Source organism: Falco cherrug, chromosome 8 (genome assembly GCF_023634085.1).
Source record: "Falco cherrug isolate bFalChe1 chromosome 8, bFalChe1.pri, whole genome shotgun sequence".
NCBI lineage: Eukaryota > Metazoa > Chordata > Aves > Falconiformes > Falconidae > Falco > Falco cherrug.
In genome coordinates, this window is record NC_073704.1 from 63779958 (window position 1) to 63800238 (window position 20281).

The 20281-nt window shown below is 47.2% G+C and overlaps 2 protein-coding genes across 2 annotated transcripts; one reads left to right on the top strand and one right to left on the bottom strand.

Annotated features, from left to right (window-relative positions):
- The first annotated feature begins 610 nt into the window (after positions 1-610).
- Positions 611-2311, top strand: SOWAHA (sosondowah ankyrin repeat domain family member A). The gene has a single exon (XM_014281031.3). The coding sequence runs from the start codon at positions 611-613 to the stop codon at positions 2270-2272; it is 1662 nt and encodes a 553-aa protein (XP_014136506.2). The 3' UTR covers positions 2273-2311.
- A 10652-nt stretch (positions 2312-12963) lies between these two features.
- On the bottom strand, positions 12964-20235 carry LOC102048895 (protein Shroom1). Its single transcript, XM_055718469.1, has 6 exons — positions 20225-20235; positions 19827-20141; positions 17410-17991; positions 16873-17023; positions 15329-15601; positions 12964-13566 (listed from the first exon to the last, which is right to left on the bottom strand). The coding sequence occupies exons 1-6, from the start codon at positions 20233-20235 to the stop codon at positions 13312-13314; spliced, it is 1587 nt and encodes a 528-aa protein (XP_055574444.1). The 3' UTR covers positions 12964-13311.
- Positions 20236-20281: the final 46 nt, after the last annotated feature.

Genomic DNA, 20281 nt, shown 5'->3' on the forward strand with positions numbered 1-20281 from the left:
TGCAGGCTGAACGCCATCCTTCAGAGATCTTCAGTCCTACTCCTTTGCTTGGGGAACGGCATTTGTATGGGATTTCCCCCCCTGTAGAACAGAAAACAGTAATTATGTTAAATGCTTAAGCAGAAGTAATTGATCTGGCAGCAGAGACAGCATCTCTTTGGAAAAAGAGCAGGACTTTTCCAGGTGTACATGATTAGGGGCAGGCATGCTATGAAGATTTCATCATTTATATAGGTGCAGATGCAATAGAAATAAAAGGCATATAGAGAATAGGTATGAGAATATATATAGTATCACAGAGAGCTGAATGTATTTCAAAAGACTGACCCGTCCACCTGTCTTCTGACTGATTTCGTGGCACAAGACCCTGACCCAGAGGTACTGCAGCTCCCACAGAGCCCCAGAGGCTTCTCAGGGAACGGAGACCCGGCCGCAGAGTGATTGCTACCTAAAGCTGCACCACCTGTTTACTACTGAAATAAAATAACAAAAAAAAAAAAAAGAAAAAAGAAAAAAAAAGAAAAAGAAAAAAAAGAATCGTTTTAGTAAGTTGAGAGAGGAGTAAAGGAACGAAGCGTCCGCCCCCGCCTGAGGAGGCTGCGGGGAGCTGATGCACTCGGCACCTACCGGCACGCGCCCCCTCAGCGCCCTCAGGGAGGCACCGGGCGGCCGGCGGGCGGGATCCGGGTGCGGCGGCCGCCGGGCTCCTCACCGGCTGGGGGCGCGGGGCCGGGAACGGGGCCGGTGGGGGGCCCGGGCGGGTGGCGGGGCCGGTGCGGGGCCCTCCCCGCAGCGCCGCCCCGCGGGCGGAGGCAGTCGCCGGGAGCCGGTGCCGCTCCGCTCCCTCAGCCGGGGGCGGCGGCGCGGGCGGGGCGGGGCGGCCCGATCACCTCAGCGGGAGCTGCCGCGGAGGACGCGCTGGCTGCTGCCGCAGGTGCCTCCTGCCTGCGCAGACCGGCGAGCCCGGAGGGCGGGCGGGCTCCCTCCGCCGCGGGAAGGCGACGGCTCCTCTACCACCTGTGGCGGCGGCGCGGCGGAGCCCGACACCGGCCCGGCGGCCGTGCTGGGCTGCCTGCGGGAGCGACACGCCGCGCTGCTGAGCACCTTCCGGCCGCCGATGGAGCTGAACGCCGCGGCGGAGCACGGCGGCCGGTCCGCGGTCCTGCGGAGGGAGCTGCTCACCGCCCCGCCGCCGGGGGGCGCGCTGGCGCAGGGGGGCGATGGCGGCGCCCCGTTCCCCACCGACCCGGCGCCCCCTGAGGAGCTGCCGTGGCCGCGGGCCGTCTCCGAGCTGCGGGGCCTCTTCCAGGGCGGCGGCGGCGGGGTACCCCTGCCCACTGGCACGGGGGGGCCCCGGCGGGAGCCACTCCCCAAGCCCTGCATGCTGCCGGTGCGCTGCGTGCTGCCCCCCGCCGCCGCCACCGCCCCGGGGCCGCCTGAGGAGCCGGGGTCCCCCCTGACACCCCCACCATTGCTGGAGGAGGAGGCCGGGTCCCGGTCGCCTGGCCTGCGGCGGGGGCCCAAAAGCCATCGGGCCAGCGAGGAGATGGCAGCGGTGCCCCTGGAAGAGGCAGAGCACCAGTGGCTGGTGATGGCGGCCAGCGGGCAGTGGACCCAGCAGCTCCATGGGCTGCTGCTGGGCGATGCCAGCTTGGCAGCCCGGAGGGACTTTATCTCGGGCTTCACTGCCCTGCACTGGGCCGCCAAGAACGGCAACTGTGACATGGTGACAAACATCATCAGAGCGGCCGAGAAAGGGGGCGCCCGCGTCAACGTGGATGCCAGGTCACATGGTGGCTACACGGCGCTCCACCTGGCTGCCATACACGGCCAGGAGAAGATCATCAACATGCTGGTCTACAGCTACCACGCCAAGATCGACCTGAGGGACTACAGTGGGAAGAAGCCACACCAGTACTTACAGGAAGGGGCCTCCTCTGCGGTCAGGCGCTTGCTGGGAGACCCCAGCCTTCCCAACACGGAGCCCTCTGTGCCCATCAAGAAGACCACAAAGCTTGCGGCTTCAATCTTGAGCTCCACTAGCACTTTCTTGGGGGTCATATCCGATGACATGGCTTTCTACGACCTCACCAAAGGTCTGAGGAAACCCTCGTCCTTAAACAAGCTCCTGGCTGCCACTACAGGCCCGAGGAGGAAGCCAAAGACCAGAGGGGGATTCCCTTCATATTCCTCCCTCTCCGAGGTAACAGAGGAGGAGGAAGAGGTCGTCGTGAAACGCAGACCTGTTTCTGAGCTGTTCTTTGGCCACTAGCTTCTGCCTGCTTGGGATAAAAGTTGTTTGATAATGTGACTGGGGTCTCAGTTTTTCCTCTCGCAGAAGCAACTTGGGTTTCTTCTCTGTGTGTCTGTCTGGATGTTGAACTAGATCAGTGACAGGGTCCAGCTCCAAAGGCCACTGGATGAAACACAGCTGCCTGTGACAAGGGAGCTGCCCAGGGAGTGTTGCAGGTGCTGTATGTACCATCATACTGGTGTGTTGGTGGAAGCCACGAACTTTATACTTATGGCTGGAAAAACTAAAACAACCTCTGTGTGTGTAGACAGGTTAAAATGCTTAAGGTACAGCCTTCTTGATCTGTGTTCCCTGGCTGGAGAGCAAAAGTAAGGTAAAAGATTGCATATTTTACACTGTGAACAGCAAGCTGGTAGCTGGCTACTTTAACATGGCTTGTTATATAGCAGGCTTAAATGACTAGAGGAAAGATGCATAGTTTTCTATGACATTTCTGATTATTTTGGTAACAGAAGAGGAATATTTCTATTTAAAAAATTGTGTACTTTTTCAAAACAAACTTTCCCACTATCAGAAATGCTAACATAACTATCAATTGTTATGTAGCAATTATAAAATGCATTATTTTATTAGATGAAGAACTTAATAAAAAAAAGCATAAAACCCCCAACCCTCAGCACTCAAGTCACCATGACCTGTCTACCTCAGTCCGAAAACTAGGTTAGCATTTTCAATTTATTTTTTTTCTCTACCTGAAAGACTTTTTGACCAGGTGGTACTAACCACGTGTCTTGGTAATACTGTGAACTTTTAAACTTGACTATAGTTCAATCACTTAATCTGAATAAAAACCTTGTGGATATTTGATAGTGAAAACAACTGAAAAACTGGGAATCAGATCCTGCAGAGTTTTTGAGTAGCCAACTGGAAACAAAGTTAGGCTTGTATGTCTGATTCCTTTTATTTAAAACTTGGCCTTGATTTTGACCTATTTACAATAAATATTTATAAAAATGGGACTTTATGTTATGTTAGGTGTGTCATGATGGAATGTCTGCATGACCTTGTCATCTCAACAGCATGAATCATTGACCTAAAACTAACTCTTTTTTTTTTCTATCATAAACATAATGGTTCTATATATAGAACGACATGTAGCTCCAAAAAGCATGCTAACTGCAGGTTAAGTAACACATTTGCAATGAGATTATTATTTTTTTAATTACTGTTTGGTTAAACTTAATGCAAAGAGGCAGAGCTAAGAACAGAAACTGTCTGATTCCTGGGGCCAGTCTGCTAAACCATCACGTTTTCTCTAAAAATGTAACTTAAAACCCTGTATAATTTAGAGGTGATGAAGGTAATAGCAATACTGCACTTGCTCTGCTTTTCAGCCCCATCAGGTGTTTTGGTTTCCATACTGAAACACTTGTTTGCACGCTTTGCCTTTCTTTCCAAGTCAGTGACTCCAGGAATGTTTTTTTTCAGTCTTGAATTAAGCCTTAGTACTTCTAATTGGCTGTAATTGGCTTCTCCCAAAGGCTGGCTTGGCAAGGAGTGCTGTAGGACTGTGCTGAAGTTGGAGGCACTGCCCTCTTTTACTTCAGTGTTCTCCCTGAAGTCCCTAGTGATTGCAGAGGGGTCTGATCCACCTGCTCTCGGAAGAGACTGGATTATTCTGCACCAGTCTGCTTCCGTATTGCACTAATTAAGTTGTTAAGCAAACGTTAATGATCAAGCACCTCATGACTTCTATATCTGGAGTAGGGTTTAAAAAAAAAAATCCTATTTGCTCTATAGCTGTTGGTGTGACCATTGACCAGCACGGTCATTTAAAACCTTGATTTGTGCTGTACTGTGTCAGCTTGCAGAGTTCCGGGGGGGGGGGGGGGGGGGGGGAGTTGGGAAAGTGTGTTACTCTGTTTTAAAGAGGCTTTCCAATTTTACTGACATTAAACACCTTTTTCTGCGTTCACTAAAACCACAGAAGCATGTGTGTGTGTTCATGTTGCTTCTGAGGCACTGGCAGGACTGAAGCAGCGTGGTATAAGTGTTCTGTTTCTGTGTGGATTGGAAACACTCTGCAGCTTGGCTTGGCCTTATGGGGAAGTTTGTTAAATAGTTTTGGCTATATGCTTAATACCTGTTCAAATAACATAGCTGAGGTTTTAGTGCTAATTCTGAGTAAAACCTACTTGAGTCAGAGGGAGGGTTCAAGGATGGAGTGCTTTCCATTTAAAAAAAAAAAACATAACCGACCAACCTGTAAAGCACAGTCATGAATTCACCATAAGGAGAGTAGGGAGAAGGTTTCATTGCTCCTGTGTTATTGTGTCAAAGGAAAAGCAAGAAGTCATGGCTGAGGTAAGACTTCATTGCAACACTTATCATCAAGGAAATTCTGTGCTACTCCTTCCTTGGAGGCATCACAGCGATGAGCTAGCATAATAGAAAAATGCCCAGCAACAACAGAGCTCTCTTTACAGCGTTCCCCAGGGAGGTGCTCTGAGGCTTGGCAGGAAGGTTGCAACACAAAGGTGGGGAGCTCAAGAGGTCGGGTGCTGTGGGTGGGGTGGGCCAGGCTCTGCCAACAAGTTTGTGCAGTGACTCAGCTCGTTCCTCCTCCTTGTTGAGCAGATTAAGGAAAAGACAGTAGGCAGGCTGTGATTAGTATACCCAGTGCTGTACAACTTCAGGTGCAAACAAATACTGAGAGGTACTGAGAATGCGCTGCTGTAATCTTGGAAAAATATATATTGCCTTTTGTTTGAAGTAAAACCAGTCCATCAGCCTTTCTGGGTTTTGGTTTCCTATGTTGCCCTTTATACTCTGGAAGAGATGCTGTAGGACAATCATGGGAGTGCTTTCCTGGCAGAGACTAAGGCCAGGACTGCTTTATGAATCCCTCAGTTTAAAAGTCTCCTTAATTTTTCGATGTGTCAAGCACAAATCTGGCCGAACACAGTAGGATTTTCACTCGAATGAACAAGAGCTGTGAAGTTTAGCCAGGATGCTTTCACAAGCGACAGAGCCAAGAGGAGGACCCGCTGCTCCTGTCAGTGTGCTGGCCCAGGGCAGAGGCTGTGCCACGGTGTGTGCCACGGGTCAGACAAGCATGCTGCCTTTTGAACCTCTGACCCAGCTCTGAGCTGGGAGCTGCCTTCCACATCATCGAAGCTGGCTGCAGGAAAGGAAAACCCAAACAACCCTAGCCCCCTGGGCTCCGCTCCTACCTGGTGAGATGGCTTACACGGTAGGGGAAGGCTGGCAGCTGCAGAAGGCTGGAGATGGAAGGTGCAGATAAGGTACAGGACTGTGACTCAGGAGCTCGGGATTGTATTTTGCGTTGGTTATTAGCCTGCCTACTTGCCACGTCTCAGTTTTCCTGCTATGAAATGGAGGTAGCCACCTTGGTCACTTCTTTAAAGCAGGCAATACTGATATTCCGAATCAAAATCAAGATAATTTTTTTAGACCTGTGGGCAGCACAAGCAGCAGCGTGAGTGCTGCGCATTCAGTGGAGCGCCTACACAAATAGAACTGGCTCGGATTTTAGTTTAGCAGCATCAGAGATCAGTAAAGCTAATGTTTGCCTGACCCTGGCTTAGTCTGCCTTTCTAAAGATAACTCAGTTTGTCCATTCCTCGGAACATTTTGTTCTGTGGAGTATCAGCTCAAAAACCTGCACTGAAGACATCTGCAAACAAGCCTTGAGCCACGATTCTGTACAAAGGGAAAGACTTTGTCCTCCCAGATGTGTCTGAGCAGTGCAGTCAGGTTCAAATAGAGTTTTGGCCATCTCCATCCCCTTGTAAGTGCTGCATAGAAACACACGTTCTATGAAAGCCCTGAGAAACGCCGTTCCTGCACTGCAAAGGGGCCTTTATGAGGTTTTGGCTTCATCACAGAACCAAGGCCCAGCAGAAGGGTAACTTCAACAGACCAAGGGAGCTGCACCCACCAGCTGAAGGTAGAGAGAAGGCCTTTCGAGCCCGTTCCCCAGTTGCCCACTGCTTGTCCCTTCTCCTCGCGCTCTGCACGTTTCCACCGTGACCTACATTCCTTGGACGCATTTGCTTCCTGATTTGCATATTAATCTGAGTAAAATGGCAGCATGGCAGTTTTTGCTCTTTCCAGTGATTGGTACTAATGTGGGACCGCCCCAAACTAAGAGGTTGTTAACAGGGACTTGGCCAGCACGTAGCATGGGCACAAACAGCATGGTGTTTGTTTGTTGCAGTGACAGAACAGGGACAGATCAGGACAACACAGATGAAAAGCTCTGCATCATAATGAGGACCATTCATTTTCTATTCCAGTTCCAAGGTTTAATTTCGCTAATTTCCAAAGCAAATCATTAAGCACATCTAGCTCTTCTACTATGTGTGCAACCCTGAACCAACCCATCACCAGCCGCTAGATGTTGAATGATAGTGGCTGGTTACCTGCTGGCCCTTTGGGAGTGAACGGGCAGAAAAATCCCATCAGGACATGCTTTCTAATGGTGATGCAGCTGCCTGCAGTACGAGCATCCTTGCCAAATAACCTAGACTAGTTAAAAAAAAAACCAACATTTAGAGATAGACAGGCTGCTCTCCCCAAACTCATTCCACTGATCAACACCGTTACACCTGCAAAGATTTCTAAGACAGACCTGTTTAGAAGCATGTGATGCAGCCCCCACGGGAAGCAGTCTGGTCCTACTCACTGCCCCAAAAGAGACATTAAAAAGAAAAAAGCCAATTACACCACAAAGCAGTTTTGAGTAAATTTGTATCAACAAATGCTTCTGGTAGAAATGCAGGTTATACAAGGGAAAGACTGTTTCTCCATGTAGAACTCACACCATTCCTGAAGTGGAATCAAGCATACCAGCAAAAAAGGTTTTCTGGACGATCTGGGTATATCTCTGCAGCACAGGGGCTGGGACAGGATTTACGGCAGTAGCTCTGCCAGTGACAGCCCCTAAGCTCACCCGAGCCTTGGTGACTTCTCTGAAAACAGGATGCGCGGCCAGAGCTGCACCCAACCACTTACCTCCCCAGTCCCCACCTCGTGTCTCACCATGCACCCGTCATTTTACAGCCTCTTCATCCTGTTTGCATTAGCCGCCGCAGTAGCCTTCCTTTTGCTAGCTGACCTGAAACAGCCACAGCCAGGAGTGTCCGTGTCTGTGCTTTATCAGGATTGAAACAGATTTAAGGGGTCTGGGGTGGTGGTAATGCCGCACTCAAACCCTCCCCGCAACGTTGCACTGTGTGCTGAAAGCATGCTCCTTTGTGTCACAGTCCTCAGCAGGTCCAACAAGTCACAGAATCCTTTTGGCTCAGTACATTCAGGGTTGGGTGGTTGGGTTTTTTTTTAATTTTTACTGTCATTAAAAAAAGCTCTGATTTAAATTAAAACAATAATTCGCCTCTGAGCCCAGACAAAACAGATCCATACTATTAGTGTTAGCACAGCTTTATGTCTTTTTCCCTTTCTGTGGAGAAAAAACTATGGATGTGCACAACAAAAGATGCTGGCAGCGTTCAGCTTTCCCTTCCTAGGTAGAATTTCGGACCAGCTCACTCCTTTCCAAGCAGCTGTCTGTCCAGCCACCTCTGCACGTGGCTACAGACTCCTGCCCAGCAGTGAGAATTGCTCAGACCCCTTTTTTTCTCCTACCACCAGCTCATGCTTCCCGCTATGACGTTGAGTGACACTGGCCTTATCCCAGGAGGGAGCGGCTGGACCCCAGAAAGGGGTGCTGGAGGCACCTGCCATCCCATCTGAGGCTGTCATGGAGCAGGGATCTCAGGAGAGATTGTTCCACAAGTGGTTCCTTCTTGAGGCTGGGATGTACTTGTTCTTACATCATGGGCTGAAGGCTGAAAGACCTCTGGCTCAAATGTCTCTTAGTCTGTAAATCAAGACTATCAGTTCCTCTCCATAGATTTAAGTATGATATGACTCAGCTTCAAGGCTCATGTGGTATTTTAGAGTCTCTGATAACCTTTAATGCCTCCTTTCGTTTAGCAGTGAAATTCACATGCTGCTTGAGTGCATTTTGTGAAACCCAGAGGCTGCAAGATTCCTACAGCCTGATTATTCTTTAATGTATACGTGGGCTCCCTTCAGGCATAGATTAGCTTTGCAATGGTGCTTTGAGCTTATTTTAAAAATTTTATTCAGATGGTTGCCATGAATTCCCCCAGCAGAGAGAATATCCTTTTACTTATTAAATGCAGCTCTCATCAGCACCGAATAGATCTTTTGCAGAGTACATTTCATTAACCTCTGCACCCCTCCATTCCTTAATTAGCCCCACATGTGAAAGTCCCACAGCATAACGCCCCAGTGAAGAAAACAAGCCTGGGGTTTAAAAGAAATTATAATTAAAATCCCGCAATTCAGTGCCTGAGAGGCTGAAACAGCAGCTCCTGATCCAGCAGTGACTCCCACACATTGCAGTGGGTGTTACATCAAATGCTAAATGAGCCACTATACCCAAAATCCTTGCAACTGCTGCCAAAACACTGTCAGATGGGCATGATGCGCTGTCTGCTGCCACTGACCGCTTGCTTTACCCCACACCTCCAACGCCTGCTCATCTCTCCAGCTCAAGGCAATAAAAAGTATCTTTTTATCCTGAAATCAGGCCCACCTGCTTTTGCTCAGCAGAACATAAGCTACTGGTTTCTTCCCCCACACTGCTTGTTCGTGGATAGGCAAATGAGTTACAGAGATCAGTCCTGGAATCCCACCAGCCTCCACACAGCTGGCACGCCAAGGGGGAGGTCTAGGCTCTTGCATTTTGCCTATTGCACATTCCTCCTTGGCACTATTATTTTGCATTCTCCTGGACGTAGCCGTAATTAATCCCTACCGAGAGCTCACTGCAGGTCTCTCGTGGTGGTGGGCTCACATTACCTTCTACCTGGCACGTATTCACCTTGCAGGCTGCAACAGGAGACTCCCAGGTGCTGGGCGGGCAGCTGCAGGATTCCCTGCCTGTTCTCCCCAGGGGGGGCAGGTAGCAGGGAGCTCCTTCATTCCTTACATCCCCCAGCATGGGCACTTGACACTTTGTGCAAGAAGTGGTTCAACACGTCTCTGCCAAGGCCCTGGAGCCCCTGGAAGCTGACAGCTTTCCAGGGCTGTGGGCAGCAGTTGGGAAGAGCAGAGCTTGAAGGTCTAACATGCTCGGCAGAGGCAACTTGGTGGCATTGCTGGAAAAGTCACAAATGGAAAGCTAGAGCAGTGATGGCATATGAGCACTGCACAGGGTTTCACTTCCACATTTCTTACATTTGCAAGATCTGCTTCCCTGCAACCGCCACCAGTTACTGCTACTTACAGCTTAGGTGTTAAATTTGTCTTCTGCCTGTACGGGTCAGAGAAAACCACCTGGAGTAGCATGGGATCACAGCGCTGTAAGAAGGAGGCACCCTGCACTCCTGGCCACCTCGGCTCCTGTGCTCCAGCAGGGAGGAACAGGGGGGCAGCAGAAACTGGGGAGCTGTGGGAACCCAGCGGGGCTGGGGCTGCACGGGGCAGGGGCACGCAGTGGGGTCTGCTCTCACTACTGCTGCAGGAACCTGTGGAAGGGAGGCACCGGGCTTGAGAAAGGAGAGCCCAGGAAGGTTGTAGGAAATCTGTTTACAGAGCTCTTCAAGCAGCTTAGGCTGGAATATGAGATCTTCTCATGTTATTCCCCAGAATAAATTTAAAGGAATTGGCCTAACTGCATGATTTGAAGCTGGGAAAAAGCTGCCACTTAAGCAATGGTTATTGGTACAGCGATGTAATTTGCGCTTCAAATACTAAACCTTCAGGAAAATGCAAACTCTCTTTTTTCCCCAAAAAGGATTCAAAAGCAGGAGCTTAAACTCCTTCTTGACTTCAGTCTGTACCTGTAAAGATACAGCTGCCCAGAGCAGAGAGGGGCACTGACCGCACGTCCAGCTGGTTGAGCTGCAGGATGATTCAAGGTCGTGCTCACTGGGATGGGAGTCCTGCAAGCCCCACAAACAAGCTCGGTTTGCAAGCCCTACTTTGGAGAAAGATTCTTTTTAAGCCAATAATGTAAACTGATGTGAAGACAAGAACACCTAGAGGATGCGGACACTGCTTGCCTGACGTGGTCCTCTCTGCCAGCAGCTAAGAGCAGCACTGGCCCCTCTAGAAGGAGTTCTTGGCCAGCACATGCCACCCCAGTGCCACTCCACGCTAGAGTTCGGGGCTAGAGGGGGGCTTGTACCTCCTTTTAAGAACAGAGCATCTCTTTCTCCTGCAGGTAACAGCTACGATTTTGAGCAACCAAAGAGTCTTTCACCAGTCTCAGAGGTACCCAGGGCTGCTCCTCAAACTCATCTGGGATCACATTAAATAATTTATTTGCATTTGCACATCAGACTGTGATTTTAAAAGCCCACATCTTAGTATGTCAGTGTGCCAGGAATGCTGTGCATGACTTGGGTCCAGTGTGAACTACCACCATTACTATGGGCTTATCCCCTGGAAATAAACTGATAAGAAATGATCAGTATCAAAATCAGGACCCACCTGACAGCTCAGGTCTGCTGCTGGTGCTTTGGAATGGGGGGTGGCCAGCAAAGAGGTTTCAATGTCATTGCTACATCCATTTTTCACTTTGCCTGGAATTCACAGTTCTAACAAAGTAACAAGGTGCAAGGATATGTGGCTTTTAGAGTAAAAGTTACTTCTCACTGTTGCTCTTTGAAGTGTAACCATGAATACCAGTGTGGTTCCCATGACACAAAAGACGGAAAAGACAAGAGAAACTAGACAGGGCAGACCCATTCTTTCCCTTACAGGCAAGCATCAGCTTCAATTGTCAAACATTTGTTTCTAATCAGGTGGATTTTCCTCAACTAGGAATAATAATAATGAAGTGCACCTTCAAGTCAGGCTTCTCAAATAATTCAAACAGCTCATTTAACAAAGCTAGTATTTTTTAAGTTCTCTACTGATTCTGTTAGCATCACTTCTGTTATTTTAAAGACCATTTTCAAAAGGCAGCTTTCAGATTTAACTATTAAAAGCCTGTATTTATGGCCTTTTGAGAACCACTGAGCAGATCTACTCACAGGATCCACACTGGCCATTTCCCCCCACGTATTAAGGCAATAACCACAGTACACACAGCAGCTTGGCCACTGCACTCCTGGAGTTATGTGTGCCCAGGGAAACAGTGTTTCAGCATTAAGCTCAATCTATTTTGTTCAGATCACTGGAACAAAATGTTATTCAGAAAACTACTCTTTGCTATATACCACCCAATTGCACACTTTACTGCAAATGTATTCGCTGACACTTGTTACACATCATAAAACAGACTTCTGATGCCCAGCCTTCGCAGCCTTACTCAGGTACTGCGTTGTTTCTTTTGAAACAAGCACTTCTGCATAAATACGCAAACTTAGAACAGAACAATGCTTCTTTGTTGGAGTCTGAGCAGCACCTGATGATATACTCGCTTATCCTGAAGACGAATACAGAGCACCTGACAAGCTCAGAGCTATTTGTGCTTTATTGCACTGTCACGTATCTCCCAGGCCACTCCTCAACCCGGCCAGGGCAAGTGCACACTGTGCCCTCCTGGGTGTGGGCAGGTTCTCCTTAACAAATATCGCTCATGCAGAACACACAGTCATCTCCTTTTCATACACTGCCCTTCCTCGATCAGTGCATTCATGTTGCCCAGTGAGTAAACTCAGATGAAGAACGTGACCTGAGGTAAAGTGAACCCAAACCACCCGTTCACCCCTACGTCGATGCCCATGCTGGGGGGCTGTGTGTTCATTGAAAGCTCACGCAGTCCCAAAGGTGAAGATGCCTCAGGAACAGAACAGCCTCCTTCAGTGGCAGTGTTACTTACTGTAGTCAGAACACACACCACTACTAAAACATTTCTCAGTAAAGCTTAACATCACGGAATAGAAACAAACATCTATTTTGCCGGTGGAAGAAACCCGAATTTGATTAGCAGCCGCCTTATTCACGGCCTAGGTATGTAGCTCAGACTGAATATTCCTCTCATTGAATACTTAAAAACAAACAAAACACACTCCAATTTTAAATATAGTAACATCACTGGTTTGACTTAACACACAACATTAGTTTAAAATATTTTTGCCAAGGGATTTATATAAAGCCTCACTGAAACTGAATGATCTCCTCCACCCTTCCTACCTACCTTACCCTGCAGCAGAGCCTCCCCCCACGCTCAGCACTTGTGCACACTGACAATTGAAAACTACCAAAAAACAACCCCTGAAGGTGCTGCTTGAAAAATAAGCACTTTGAAAGCAAAGTGAGGACTTTGAAATGATTGTGTAAGGATAAATTCACAGTTTATCATTCCCAAAGGTGTTCAGTTCAGCTGGCACCATCACTGATCAGCTCTTTTGGATGCCAGTGAGGACCACCTTTTTTTTCTGACCCCCTAAGACCTACTACTGAACAGCTTACCAGGATTACACAGAACCAGGCAAGACTGATGTGTGGCGATTGCCAAGAGAGAAAATATTTTTTTTTCTTCTATTATAGTGCATTTTCACTGTGTCATACACAAATGGTAGCTACGAGTGCCGAAGTTCCACTGAAATGGTCTGTAACATTTCCTATGGCTTCAAGCAATCTCCAATACAATACACCCACATCGTTTTTCATTTCAAACACTCAACCCACCCACAAGAGGAAAATAGTTGTATCATTCTTTTATTGAGATTATGTCAATCTGGAAACAGATGGACAGACAACAGAACGGAAAATACACGCCAAGGTAATAGGAGCAACACTTCCTATCTGTCATTTCCAAAATGCAGTCTGCTACATATTGTAAGATGCTGTCAGCTGGCCTGTCCAAAGGGGAAGGCACGTCCAGCATGTGCCTAGAGCATCACCAGAGCATCTAGGCGCTTGGCAATACTGTGGCACTAACAAGATTGCAAGAATTCAGCAAACCCAGCCCAGTGCAGCGAGCGCCTGTGGATTTCCAGGGAAATGTCACTAATTACGATGTGTGAAAACGGATGGTCTGTCGGTGGGTGTCAGAGAGGAATGCTTTTCTCAAGATTTTCTAATTGTTCTTTGAAAAATTTAATCTGCTCTTCGAGGTCCTTCTGTTCAATCAGCAAGGAGGTCTTGACTTGAACAAAGCGGCGGTAGTCCTGGAGCTGCTGCTCGGTCAGGTATTTGGCAAGGATACCAGAGACCACTCTTTCCCTACGATCTAGATTCTCTTTCAGGTCTTTTGCATCTTCTCGCTGTCTAGACAAGAGCTTGTGCCGTTCATTCAGCGATTGCTAATAGAATGAAAAAACAAAGCAGCACACTATGAAAACTCATCATTTCTGGCAGACTCTAGATCTTCATTTGGAAGCCACAGTCGATTTAGTTTAATTACTTCCTCTTGTGGGCTTTGTGTTCCACATGAGTTTTTTCTCGACTGAGTTACTCATTCTTGTGGTTTGTAAGGAAAAGACACCCAGTAAACCCCATCAAGGCTTACTTCTTCCATGCTGCCCTCAGGAAAAAAAAAAATCAATATACTTAACATCCTGGTAATTTAAACATATGCTGTACCTGTCTTCAGTCAATTAGAAGGTCTTTAAGGCACATATCTTTTTATTTTGTGAGTTGCATGTGGCCAGAGTACCAATGTCATATTAAAAAGAGAGCGTGACTTCTATTAAAAGGTACATGTGATAGCATAACTTGGTGCAGACGGTAACTGTTCATCAGAGGCTTCTTTTTAACAAACTCATGAGAATCAAGCCTTGCCTATTCGACAGGATTTTAATACCTTTCACATTTTAGCTAATTATCTTTCAGCTGTTTTCAGATTTTCACAGGGATAGCACTGCTGGAAGTCCAGTTTCAGGACAGCGTCCATAAATACAGCACAGAGCAACAGCCACCATCAACACCCTAAAAATGGAGTCAAAGATTGAGACTACTGGTTTCGCTAACACTGGGGCAGCTGCAGCAACTGGGAGGTGGCTGGCACATAACCAAGCCTTTACTGAGCATGTTATTAAAATTCTTAAATAAATTATGTAATGTATTCACTATGAAGCATATAAAAAGATCACTAAAGAAACAGCAGCCTGCCCCCCCTCCCCCCCCCCCCCCCCAGCTACAGAGCCAAAGTCAGTGTGAAATATTGCTCAAAATTATTCATGTTAACACGACTGACATTTTGGCACGGGTGCATCCTGGTTCTCTGTACCGCGCTGCATGGCAGGACCCTCTCAGTGCCATTCTGCGTGTCAACAGCAATAAATCTCTAGAGCTACAGGTTGGCAGCAGCACAGCTCCCTGAAATCCCAGTTTTTCTAAATCTGTCCTTTTCTAATTTTGAAATGAGAAATAACAGCAGGTATTATATTGATAAAAGCATGTCTAAAAGCAGCAAGGACAGCAGGAAAGCATAATCCCTGGGATAAACCTGGCTTGTCTCCTTTAGCAAAAAAGAGACTTTTCAGACTTGAAAAGAGTTCCCGGTGAACATGAGACAATTTCTAATTTTCCAGCAAAACTGGCTAGTTGAGCTAAACTACAGGGAATTTTATCTCAAGCTACAACCCTATCTTCTTCCTGCTCGCTATAGTTAAGACAGCCCATCAAGTGAAATATGATTTCAGAGGCAATAATTACCGCATTTGAAATTACCAGTGGGAAGAAAAAAACCAAACCCAAATAACTGCTGCACAGGTCTGGAGCTACGCCACAGGGAGCAGCCCAAGGGTGCAAAGGCCACCCACCCCTCCGGCTCGGATGCTCACAGGGCTCTGCTGGCACCACGCCTGCAGCACGCTGCGGGGCCCACTGCAACCTTCTGCTCTCCAGCGCTGAGCCCGTGGCCCACACCAGCATCCACGCCGCTTCGGCCACGGAGAGACAGCCCCATGCATGGCACTGCACGCTGCCCAGGCAGCGGCGGGTCACGATTCAGGTATAATTTACAACTTTTGGTTAGAACTGCTGGACAGACGAGGTGAGCACAGCCCCACCTGGAAAGAAGTGAACAAAACAAATTAAATACCCTGCTTGCTTGTCACTCACCTTCTCCTCAGCGTCTGTATTGCCATCAATCCGCCTCATGGCGTTTTGGACTCGGGCAAGGCGGCTGGACAAGCAGAGCAGGAGGCTCACAACCTTCTCCAGGTCACCGATGAACATCATGTAGCGCTCGAACTCATTGGGCTTGCAGACGTCCCGCACCGTCGCCTGCAGCTCCTCGCCTCGCTCTGTGCACTCCCTGGCTTCGGAGAGGACAAGCTCCCTTTCCTCCCACAGGGTCTGCAGCTTTGACCGCAGGCTGGAGATGAGTTCCAGCTGCAAAGGGAAAAAAAATAATCACAGAAAAGTGTTATTGCCAAAGAGAATCCACATCATTTCTGGAGAATAGATTTTTTCCTCACGTTGCCAAATTTTTGATTTTTAAAGTAATTTTAAGCTCTGGGAAAGAAAAAGGAATAATAATAAAAAAAAAGAAATATTTTCTAAGCTGTACTTAATTCTCAAACTCTGAAAAGCAAATTACCAGCAATCACCTTGACTGGTGATGCAATTCCTCGCTCAGAGCTTCCAACCTGTTACAAGTGAACTGCAATGAAGATTACAACATGATTACGCACTGTTAGGCTCTAAGTCACGAGCATGAAGTCACAGCTCTATTACCAAGCTTTACAAGAACTGACTGGAATTTCATTTATATTACACACAGAACAAGTCAGTCCCCCAGGTGACTGAAACAAGCCCCTGTGCCTGGGGAACAAAGCGACCGGAGGCAGCTGTTCGTTACAGAAATCGTGATATGGAGAAAGGCCTTGACACTGGAGCAGCAGGAGAAGCCCATCAGCTTTCCTGGAAACCAGCCAACGTCACCATGAGCAGGAGCAGCAGTCAGACAGTGGGCAGTGAGGAATATTACCACATGCACTCCAGGAAGACTTTCAGGAAGGCAGATTGTCATTACCTGAGATGGAGCACAGTCAGGTTTCTACAGCCCGCCCCCCTCCCCCCCCAAATTCTTCAAAGCTACATACTGCCCTTCCAAGCTGACATGTTTCTATCATAGTCCAGCTACATCCCAGCTCCCTCTATTCCCTGCACATATGGAAATTAATAGGGCACTATAGTGTGCAGACACTGCTGCCAGTTCTCACGGAGTAAAAAGTATTTCTTGCTTCAGCTGCCAGTTGTAATGGATTTTGCAGATTCTGAGACCGGATCTAAGCGTTAAATTGTGAGTCAGCTGCTGCACAGGAGCCGGCCTCGCAGGGAAACGTATAACCAACCCTGCGTGCCTGCTCCAGGTACAACCCGTCCCCCACAGCCTCCTGAAGAGAAGCATGTGGGAGAAGAGATCTGAAACAAACCAGGCAGGATTTAAATACCACCATTTACAATCAATATGTCAATTTGCCAGGATTTCACACACTAGCAAAAATTATCTGTGTGATAATTATCAAAGTTACCCATGAAACATTATTATTGGGATAAAAGTAATGAATAAAAACATCCACAGTAATAAATGTGAGGTTACTAATAACTTCCTTGTCTTAGTGAAGATACAGCAGTTCCTGTGATGGTCATCTACATACTTTCTTAGATGTGATGTCATCCAGGTTGTCCATGCTGCCTCTGCACCTGTTCAGGACTTTGTTTCCCTTAGAGGCAGGATCTTCGCTCCTTTGCTTGGCACCCTGTTCAGATTCAGGATGTTCTTCTGTTGCATCTCTACTACTTTTCCTGCTATTGGAACAGAAAATAAATACCCACAGCAAGCACTTAAAAGTTTTGTTCTCAAACATTGTGTCCATGTTCTTCCTTATCTTGACTTCAGAATCACTTCCCTCTCTTCTCATAACAGCAATTTTTCTAATTTTTTAAAAGACAGAGAACAAAAGATTTGTGCCTAGGTTTGTCCCAGTCCCTTTTAATATGGCACCATTGAATCACGCTCCTCTTCTGTCACACAGTCTCAGATATTTCTTGATAAGTAAATCTGAAAACTAAAATATTTTGCTAATGAAACAAAAATAAAATAATATGCTCGAGTCATCTCACTACTAGTATATACGTGATATTCATACACTAAAATAGCTTAAAATACAAGGTAATTTGGTTTGTCTACTTACTCGTTCTCCTGCACATGCTGTATGTCTCCCTTTTTCCTGTGCCATTTATCCAGCATGGAAACGTCAACAGGGAACAGACCCTCTATCAAGTCTAAAGCAGTTTTTCTAAGAGGATGAGGAATGAGAACATCAACCAGAGAATTGTCTTTGGCAATGATCTCCATAGCCAGTTCTTCGTATCGCTGGTCTTCAGGAGACTGCAGTCTTCTTTGGGGTAGGTTTGTCTCTCCCTCAGGGAGAAAGTCACTTTGGCTATTGTGCACGGATGTTTCCTTTGCAGTTAAACCTTTGGCTGTATTTTTGTCCCCTTGGTGAGGCTGAGCTACCGCCCCGTGGCAGCATGCCACTCGCTCTGGAGAAGATGCAGGCTCTTGGTCTGGATACTTTACTAAAGCATGGCCACTCAGAGATTTGGTTCTGCATTCCTCCTCCACCTGAGCATCTTCCTTGCTTCCGCTTCTTGGGACAGGAATAGGGGTTTCAGGAGTCAGCTCCTTTGCATCCTGACAACGTGCACGTCCAGTTATGTCACTGTCTCTATATTCATGATTCTCGTATCCATCTTTCTCAGGGTCACAGAAACTATAGGAAAGACAACACTTCCTTTTAATATGAGACATTTCCTTTGCAACAGATATTTTTGCAGCCTATTTAAGCAGCTACAGGTAATTGTCATTATCTTTCCAGCTTCCTCTTTTTTATTAAAGTTTTCTAAATTCAGATTCCATATACCTATTAATTTTGCTTGGGGGGAGAAAAAGGAAGTATGTGAAATGCCTAGTTGCACCAGCCCACGTTGTTTGAATCCCCACTAAATTTCTCAGTTGCTAATTATGACCAAGATAGATATTTTCCAAAATAAACTTATGGTAAATAGTGCCCTAAAACGTCACACCGACGCTGTTTGACCAACAGAGGAAAAGCATGCTGCCAAGAGGACGCAACACATGTGGGGACCCTGCTCCAGCCCCACCTGGGAACCAGCAGTGGAACAGAGCCGGACCACCCGCTCTGCACCCCTTGTACCAGCCCCCGGAGCACAGCCACTGCAGCGCACAAGGGCGAACCTTCTCTGCCTCGCTCCTTACACCCCCATACTCCTATGGCCACAACGCTTCAGCCCAAGAGTGAGCACCAGCTGATGCCACCACTGTCTCCTGTGCATCGCTCCCCCACTGCTCAGCCCTTCTCAGCAAAGGCATCTAGTGCTTCCTTCTCTTTAGGCAAACTGAACACCAGCAGAGAGGAAACGCTGCTCATCTGAGGCTTCTGTTTTGAAACAGCCATTAGACTTAGGTCAAAGTTTTATTGAATCCTTTCAGTTAACCATTCTGAGATCAAAAAAGCGCTGGCCAATGCATGTGGGACCCAGTGCTTTGCACTTCCTGATGCAACACTTTAGAACAAACTTTGATTGAAAAAAGCTGCTTCCTGCAGGGCATAAATAATTATGTTCATGATGACAGAGGAAGTATATATATGTAATTTAAAAATACACTTTGGACCAGGATTTGCAAGAATATAGGGTCACTGTTGAGCGCAAGATGATTGGAATATGCATAGACCAATTTCTGCAGTCATGTAGGCATCCAGGTAACTGCTTGTGAGAACAGTCAGTACATCTGTATATATAAATAATCGTGACTGAATGGACACACCTATTTTTGCCTCTAGCAAAGTTTTTCTTAACCTGACGGTATTATGAGGGGTCAGTAATGAGGAAAGCTAGAGGGATTGGATGGAAGGAAAATTTAAGCCCTCATTTAACTACGTTAACCTGTTAATGTTAATATGTTCATGCAGCAAACATGCCCAGCCTAGTCTGGGGTTTTCTACCACAGCTCAGCAGCACTTTCTTGTGGAGGAAAACAAAGAGAAAAAAGGAGATGCAGCTGTAACAGAATGAAATCTGTACTTACAGCTCTCCCCCAAATATGATAATCTAAATTAATTACTAATGAAACCAGTTCTGGAATTCTCATCTTTTCATTACTTAGTACGTATTATAGAGCTATGATCAAATATGTTTCTGATGTTGTGTTCTGTCCAGAACTTTCAGTTATGTTCATGCTGACCTGCTGAGCCTCTTAGCTAAACCAGAAAATCTAAGAAAAACTTCAAAGTCTCACTAAAAATACAATTTTTTCCCCCCAAAGATAATCAAGCTTCCAGAAACCATTGAGGATTTTTCTGAGTGACTGAAAGAGTGGAAATTCTATTACTATGCAAGTGTCAGCATCACTGCCTTGACGAGATAGAGTTCAGATGCTTTTCTCCCCTGATACTCCTCAAACAAGCAAAACAATTAAGGAGAGTTAACACACAAACTTTCTAGTTAGCTATGTGTAAACAGCATATTTTTTTCCTTTTAAAAAGTACACCAAAAGCCCCTACTACACCACCCTGTGATCACCCACATTTTTGAAGGCTGGGCATATCCGAGCTGTTGCAGATGCCGTTTTTGCTCGAGCTCGGATGAGGGAGCTGTGATCTCAGCGATCTGAAGGATCGAGCTCTCTGTGATCTCAGCGATCTGAAGGAGAGCGGCTGCTGCAGGCAGGCAGCTCAGGTGCACTCTGCGTTTCCCACTTCTCCACACAGCAGAAATTATTTTAAGACTGTCCCAAAATGAAACAAATAGCGTAGCAGATGAATATTCCCATATGGACAACGAAGGATCCCACGACACGAGGACGGAAGCAGAAGCCACGCTGCCGCTGGAGCTCACACATCTGGGCCATCAGCCCCGCGCCGGCGCAGCCTTACCTGGGGGTGCCGAGACAGCTCTCGCAGCGCCGAGCCGGCACCGCTGCACCGGCCGCACATCTGGCGGTGTCCTGGAAATGAAAACAGCACACTGGGGCAACCAGCA